This window comes from Mizuhopecten yessoensis, unplaced genomic scaffold (assembly GCF_002113885.1).
Source record: "Mizuhopecten yessoensis strain PY_sf001 unplaced genomic scaffold, ASM211388v2 scaffold9563, whole genome shotgun sequence".
Lineage (NCBI taxonomy): Eukaryota > Metazoa > Mollusca > Bivalvia > Pectinida > Pectinidae > Mizuhopecten > Mizuhopecten yessoensis.
Genome location: NW_018408110.1, coordinates 234,215 through 243,050, shown reverse-complemented (window position 1 = coordinate 243,050; position 8,836 = coordinate 234,215). Strand labels below are relative to the sequence as shown.

The 8,836-nt window shown below is 34.2% G+C and overlaps 1 protein-coding gene across 1 annotated transcript in view; it reads left to right on the top strand.

Annotated features, from left to right (window-relative positions):
• The window catches only part of LOC110458408 (protein stum homolog), a 68,899-nt gene extending 63,222 nt beyond the window's left edge, over window positions 1-5,677 (top strand). Inside the window, exons 2-3 of the mRNA XM_021510090.1 lie at window positions 4,223-4,396; window positions 5,396-5,677. Coding sequence (XP_021365765.1) covers window positions 4,223-4,396; window positions 5,396-5,472 — 251 coding nt within the window. The 3' untranslated portion in view covers window positions 5,473-5,677. The remainder of the gene's footprint in view (window positions 1-4,222; window positions 4,397-5,395) is intronic.
• Window positions 5,678-8,836: the final 3,159 nt, after the last annotated feature.

Here is an 8,836-nt window from a genome sequence, read left to right as displayed (position 1 = left end):
CACTCATCCAGTAATCATGGCACATACACTGATACATACAATATACCACTCATCCAGTAATCATGTCACACACTTATAAATACAATATACCACTCATCCAGTAATCATGCCACATACACTGATACATACAATATACCACTCATCCAGTAATCATTTCACATACACTGAGACATACAATATATCACTCTGGATACAATATACCACTCATCCAGTAATCATTTCACATACACTGATACATACAATATATCACTCATCCAGTAATCATGCCACATACACTTATAAATACAATATACCACTCATCCAGTAATCATGGCACATACACTGAGACATACAATATATCACTCATCCAGTAATCATGTCACACACTTATAAATACAATATACCACTCATCCAGTAACCATGGCACATACACTGATACGTACAATATACCACTCATCCAGTAATCATTTCACATACACTGATACATACAATATACCACTCATCCAGTAATCACAATTCTCTTATCTAGATTTAGGGATTCAGTCTCAACCATAAAGTTGTAAACAAAACAAAACACACTTAAACGCTGACGATACTCACAATGCAGAAAGTTCGTTTTAGTTAGTGTCACTTGACCGACCAAATACGTCACATGAGGGTTAATGATACCGGCAAAAGCAAGTATCACCGAATGCATTTTTATCGTTCTTTATATCTCAATGTTAGGTCTTACACAAGATCCAATTCCTATCGACGTTTTATATAAATTAGATTAGTATATCCTTCTCACAGACAAAAGAGTTCAGACGGAAGGGGAGAGGTGAGATAGTGTAAATGCCTCGAGGAACGCGCACAGCTCCATGAACGTATACGACATGAACGAAGATTCTTCCCACCCACAGTCGTGTTACGGAGTCCGATATCGACATTCAATAAAAGGGGGAAAATACGAACTAATGCATGTAAAAAACATGCATTATATAAAGACGCACGTGTCATGCACATATGACACGTGCATGTCTAATATCGCCGGAACAAAAATAGTATAGTATCTTCTAACATTGTCTTGTGCTAAATGTTACGAAAGATGTATAGCAAGCGTCTATAACGATTTGTCGTGTCTTGTAACTGGAACAACGTGCAAACCATATGTTTGTATCATGTGTGGTCAGTGCCAATTTCGTGCAGTGCGGACATTAAACATGATCTTAGTTGTGATGCTTTTTCTACATTTCCTTTTAACAAAAGTTCCAACAGCATTGCCTTGCTTTTTATAAAATGTATTAGAAGAAACCACTATAATTAAGAATACCAGAGACTGGTTAGTTTGGAGAGATGTTGATACTTGTTCAAACCGTACGATACACAGGTTTGTACAAAAACAAGAAAAAAACTTGCATTCGTTATGACGTAATTGTTTCCCTGCACGGTGTTTTGTTGTGATACTGGCAGACAATCATTACCTTTCCTATCTATTTGGAAGCCTCCTGTTTAATTGTGTATCGGATATTTTGTGTATTTATTATTGAATCAAATATGTCTTTTATCGTTGTATTTATGAAAAGGAGAGGTAAATACAGCTAATACAAAACTTGCCGCGGCCTTGAGATAAGAAACCGATTATTTTAACACCAGTAAAGCTATTTTGACGAATTCATAGCTTTTCAAAATGTGATTATTTATGGTATAAAGTTTTGAGGAGTAACTTGCAAACATATGTAAATTACGTAAGGACTTAAACACCCCGTGTAATGTAATACTGTCAAGGTCATTTCAGTTATGAAGACCTTGGCAGACTTTTACATGCAGACATACGTGATGTGTCAATATGACAGATTTACATCGTTGTTTTGACATAAAAGCTATCAACATCAACAGAAAGTGAACATATTTATGACTGCTTGTTAAGTCTACATATCATAAAAATGAACCGTGAAAGAAACGTGGGCAAATAATCTGCCAGCACTAATGCAAATGGCAAATTCTACAGACAGCTATCAACTAATAAAGCATGGTTTAGCATATGAAAACAAATCTGAAAACAAATAACGAATTCATACCGTCAATTTCGACAAATCTAGCAGTCGTTTTGTTACGTTATTTCATGTTTTCGAGATCCTGTAACTTAATGAGAATTAGAAACAGCCGTTAAGAACGAATTCCTTCTACAAATGATATATCAAGTTCATACAAACAAATGCATAGAAAGCAGTTGTTTTTCTAAACTCAAGGACATACAAGATGCAGTTATTTCAGGTTGAAAGAGGTCTAGTGCAAGTATAACAGCTTGTGGTTGGCAAACGCATTTATTTTAGTGGATAACTGTGAACATATATTATATTTGTAGTTTCAGGGTCATGTAAAGATCATGGAACAATATCATGAATGTGCAGGTGAACTTTGTCAGCTGTGTATTAGCTGTAAATGTTTTCTACCTTGCGTTCATTTTCCTATTTCTCATTTCTTAATATTTTGTTAAAGTATGTCTGTATTTCTTCATGTATGTATAAGCCAAACAACCATTATTTACATCGGTATGTATCAGTGAGGTTTTCTGTGTTAGCACTGTTCTCTAGTGTCATTAGAGAACGGTTGCCATGAAAAAGCCTTGTACCAAATTTTATTTCGCTTTATTTTGACAGTCGAAATACAAATGATTAATACTGCTTGATACTATATTTTTTAACATTACAATTCATTTAAGAAATAGATGAAAAAAAAGCAATACATATATTTTTATTTTTTTTTGCAAAATATTCAACACACTGGATCAAATATAAAGGAAATGACCACCACGAGTAGTGTGACAAACAAACAAACGTGATGTTATTGTTTAGAAAAAATGCAGGAGCCAAATTTACAGTTACGTTTTGCAGTTGTCTTTACGATTGAAGCTGTAAAATGCGTATGTGATATGAGCAAGTATGAGTTTTTAAAGTTTGTGTTTCAAATTGCGTTTATAACTTCTTTTGAATGACGCTTAATGAATTCTTCATACAATCCTGATGTAAAACAATAAACCCGTGCCCTACGAATCATGTTGCAACGTTATCAAGTTCGATCTTCCGACTGTTCCGTGAGTTGAGAAAACACAGAAGAAAAAACTCGATGAACACCTTAAAACACTTGTCATTTAATTTCGTATCGAGATACAGTTGATATGTAATATACATTTTTATTCATATTGCTGCAACCCACGGCATGTAATTGTAGGAGGCGATTAGTGTTGGGTCCCTGCATAATTAAAAGTTTTCTTCTTTGTCTTCTGCTTAGTTAGGGGAGATCGAAGAATAAAGAAATCATCTACCGCCAAACGCTTGGGATCTAAAAATGTTTTTTTACTTTCTAAGAAGAAACTCTAAACAAACAGCAAAAGGATCCTTTAATATCTTCTAACACGATACGCTTTTAATGACATCAATGTATGGTAGAAAACTAGATGATTTCAGAGTTCAGGTCATACAGTCATAGTCGCGTATGGGTTTCGTTGATGTTTTGACTGTAATGTGTCCTTCATTAATTATAGACCCGGAACCAAATCGGGTAATTTCTTCAGTGCTCTCTTCATTCTCTTACGTATTCGTCTTTTTCGGTGTTGTCTCCTTAGACATATCCAGATTTCGATATTTCAGTAAAGTAGCACTTACAGTGGACCCTGAGTAGCCCTCTAATCTATTTATACCGTCTTGATATGACATAAGAGGATGCAACACGCAAAATCCTAAAAAGATTAATCAGTTGATGATTCTGTTGTCTAAGAATGTTGATGAAGATTATGGACAAGTTTGTGGTCGCCATCATGATATAAGGTTATTTCTTTGTGTGATATGAAGGTCGACGAATTTTAACTTGGTCATTTGTGTAACATTGTGGTTTTGTTGTCACTACCCGAGTTCTCGATTTGAGGACAAACATTACTTGGAGTTGTCCTAGATTTACATAGCGGTTGTTGGCATTGAAAGCAGAGGATGCCTACCTTTCCAGAACACCTGGTCGTATTATACTTGCACCTTTTCATGGGTCTACATGTACATATATCATTTGTTCATAATTTGCCCTAGTTTTATTGATGAAGAGTTCGAATTATGATTCTGTTGACATTTCGGTATTGATGTTTTTTTAATGTTTCACAGTTTATTTTGTTTTGTCGTTGTGTTATATTCACGAATTAGATTCAATATATAGTTACATATGTCCAACTAATCTAAATAGGAACCTAATATATTCGTCTTTGTCTTTCCAGGTACATTCATCTCTTCCTTCACTGTGTTTTGTGGTGCCACGACCAGGATCGGTAAACGATTTCACGCATTCGTCCTTAACCTCCTCGCGGCGTTGCTACAAATGATCACCTTCATCGTCATTGTAGGGTGGATATGGAGCATACTGTGGGGAATGAACTTCGTCCAGTTTTCATGTAAGCCGACATATTTCACTCACTCTGACTTTGTGTAACCGATTTACTCTCTGATGTGTTTGTACTACATGTCTCTGACATACAGTAGCAATAGAAAGTTGAGTATATCATACGAATACGCGGCTCAAATAGTGATGGCATTCCTGCCTTTCTAAGAATGTTTAATTAAATCGGGGAGTATTATTAAATAACATGATCTTAGTTTCATGACATAGATGTACTCGGTGATCAGTACCGTGTTTAGTTTAGTTGATAGCAGGGCGTTTAAGTTAACATTACACATCCGTTAGAGAGTTTGAAGAGTTCAAAGTACAATGTATCTCTCGTGTTACCTGTTTCGTGTTGTACTATTTAATCTGAGTTTTTCTTGACTGGTTCGGATAAGTTGGATTAGATTCTAATTTTGCAATCCAAAGATGATATTCGTGTAACACCTACAAATTCAAAATCTAACAAGTTTTTTTTTATTAAAATTAAGACTATAAAAAAACATACAACGGTTTTAATATTCAAAATATTTGATGCCAATTTCATTTTATTGAGTTTGTATATTAAGTAATGATAAAGTTTCCGCGACTTTGTAGCTTTCTTATATCATTTAAAGACCTCGAGCTCACTTTCCTATAACAATGTTCTAAAATAACACCAGTATACAGGTTGTATCTGCCAGGAATATCGAATATTGTCAACCTTTAAAATCGTCAAATAATTGGAATATCTGCTTTTAGTACTGTTTTCTGATGCTGCAGTTTCAGAACTGCCATTTCTATAAAAAAAAAACGTCACAAAAGATTTGTTCTTCATTTTCGTTATTGCTTTAAAACAAAAACCCGAAATAATCAAGACGTGGTTCAAATTACGACCCGTATACCGATTGTTTATTTGGAGAAAAATAAGGATCTTTATTATCTACAAATGATCTCATAATATGTTTAATTATTTTGGTATATGTACAATGTACCTACGAATGCCCTAACACACTTCCATTGTATTTTGCAGTAGCCAAAGATGAGAAGAACAAACCTAAACTCGGACCATATTATGTGAGAAGGCAGAGCAGTGTTGACGTGCCATAACCGGTCAACCCTCGTTTTAAAGTGACCTGCTATAATTAACTCATACATATTCATTCTACATAGAAATATGTACACCTGTGTCATTCATAGCACGATGAAATACAAAAACATCAAACGTAGCTAAGATGCAGTGAGCATGCAATACTTTCATGAGAAATATGCTTATATTCAAAACGTGTTTATTTTTGAGCGAGAGAGATTAACAGAAAACAGAAAACTATATACATGTATTTGTGCAAGAATGGTATTCTGCAAATTGCGAGACTATTTTTAATTGAAGTCTGTCTTAAGTATTTGCTCTATATATATGGTGTTTATAACAAATATTTTACCATTGTGACTCTCGTGCAATAGTTGCATTTATCAGAAGAAAAAATCAACATTTACGGTACGTAAGTGCACCACATAAGCAGGTACAGGTACACCCCGATGAACGTTGCCAAACATGTGCTTAGTGTTGAGCTAAAGATAGGTAAGCCTAAGATTAAGTGAATATATAGATTGTGAACAGTTTTATAGATCAGACAACTGCAGGAATGCATTGCATAGACAGGTAAGTTGTACGGACATGTATGGATAATTTGGATAATTTTCAAAACATTTTATCTCCTCATATTCAAGAGTCATACTGTGGTGTATATGTAGCCGGCAAAGAACAATTTGGAACCTTTCTATGTGTGTTATCCAAATGTATTGACACTAATTATATTGATGAAGAAACATACACTACCAACACTAGGTAGTCGCATAGGTATTTTGTCAAGGTTGGGCTGAAACATATTTGTGAGACTGGATATGTAATATGTTTAGTAATTTGTATTAACTGCTGTCTCAATCTCTCAGTTTATCTGTTTTATAGATTAACGTTGACTTTGCATGTACCAGACACCTTCTTCGCCCGTATGGAGCACACTGTTGCGTATTACATAAGGTAAGCTTAACTATCGACGTGTTTTTAGGAACAGTGGAGACGAAAATGGAATTCTAAATACGACATCTTCCTGCTTGTTTTCTCTATACAGCAGTTAGTCGGATGTATATTAAGATCACAGTTTTTGTATGACGACGTAATACCAACAGTGTGTACCTTTTTATATTATTACATAAGTACATAAGCCACAAATATTTGTACTTTAATGCCAGCATTCCATTAGTGTTTCTCTGATCTTAATTGGTTGATTTTTACTGTGACGTCATCACATAACCTATATATCAATAACTATTATCTGCATAGTAGGAATGTTCCTCTTTGTTTAACGGTCTTATTTTCCAAAACATAATTAATAATATAATATTAATCCATAAATATTTATCAAGTACAATTTTCCCGACGATCCGACTGTGAATGCGTTTGTTTTTTGTGTTTCCCTCGTACGTTTTTGATGCAAAATTGTGTCCTTTCACATAATCATGACGTCTCCAGTGTTTTCTTTCCTCAAAATGCTATTTTTTTCAATATAAATTCATCGTTATTACTGAAATAATAATATCTGAGTTCTTGGGTTTATCAGTTGGGCAGTTTTATTCCAGTAGTGGCCTGGAAATCATCATCGAATCATTGCTAACACTGTGAAAACATTTTCTTTTCTTTTTTATAAAAAAAAGGCAAGAATAAAAATAGCACTACCTAATTGTATCCATCCTTCATAAAAACCAACGGAAGTGAAATTTTATGTGTTTCTTATCCCTGGTAGCAGGTGAAGAATGTTGTGTTATCAAAAACGACAGGTGTTCGTTTTGATGAAAGTAAAGGAGAAGGGAATGGTCAACATCACTCATGAATATCATGATTTGTTTGCAATAAAAACATAAAAGTAAGAAATCACGTATGTCGGTTTACAGCCTAGATAGTATGTCGTGTTTACCTATACCGGAGTATGCAGACGTGATACGATCACCAAGGCTGTAAATGTGTTACCATGTGTTAACGGGCCTTGTAGCGCTATTGATTCATGCTACTTTCTGTTAAATTTGTATATGTAATTTCATTAAGTCAAAAAACTGGAATATTTAAATAAAGATTATGGTATAAGTCTCACAGAAAAATATTTCAAGATGTCAAAACTTTTAAACAAAATCGAACCGACGAGTCTTCATGAAGAGGTAGATTTGATTACGCTAACTCAAGCTGTTGAGAAAACCGAACCAAAGCATTTGTCTATATATATATAAAGATATAATCATCATTTTGAGATAAATTGCAATAATATATCAGAATAATTTCTAGTTCCGTAGCACATGCAGGGCGGACACTCGTCTCACAGTGATATTTGATTCGTAAACTATTCAGCAAAGGGTATGTAGCGGTAAGGCTGATTTTGAGCCCCTGGAATTCCAAATTGTTTTCTGTTCAAACTGTGCATGGACACAATTTTCGTGAAGCGTGTAAACTATTAAGGTTCATTTTACACCCAGAGTTGTTGACTAGGATAGGTGGTAAACTGCAAATGATTTGTATTATAGAATATCTTATCGAAATGACCTTTTACAGTTGTTTTTTTTTTATTGTATCAATGAAAATCATATTAATTCAATTAAATGTTTTAAATATATAAGTCTGTGCAGTTTTGCTTAATATCTTATAGAAACCTCTTTTTACACTTTTCGGAAAACAAAAAATACTAAAACTTTGCATCGTTGTACAGGAGGAAATCCAGAAATTAAGGGCAAAAAACCAGCCTAAAAGTTATTCATCCTTTTCTATGTACTAGTAGAAGATTAATTCTTAATACAATTTCTAGTGGCTAACTACTTTCAGTTTGATACAACGGGTATTTGGTTTCTACAGAACTTTGTCCGTTTTTGCATAATATATCGCCATCTAGAGCAAAATGTATGGCCTTGCCAGGAGTATACCTGCCAAGTTGTATTCCACATTTACTTTACAAGTGAAATTCTCCAGTGATAAGAACCGCTATTCTGAGACCCATAAGTAAAGCGATACAAGGTCGTGACATAACGTGCTACATTTCGAATATATCAGTTTTTAGTTATGTCTTTTTAGAGCAGACGGTGTGAGGTCAAAGATATCACAATTCGTTACCAGTGGCTCAATATCTAATTTAGGAAGCTATTAGAATAACATATTAATTTACGCCTATTGTGATATGTTTCACGGTGCATTTTATAGCCTGCATGGTGGTCCTCCGTACAAAACGAAAACTGTGTTATGCATCGTTTATTTACAAAATTTTTGATAAATTGAGAGCTTGTCATTTTATTATTTCAATTTCACGTTAAGACTGAAACACTGTTGTAAATCGATATAGTTCCACACGAGAGTGTATATAGTGTATAAAACAACAAAATGATAGCATAAATAAATTGCGACCTAGAAAATAAAAGTAACAGATCTAGATGTTCA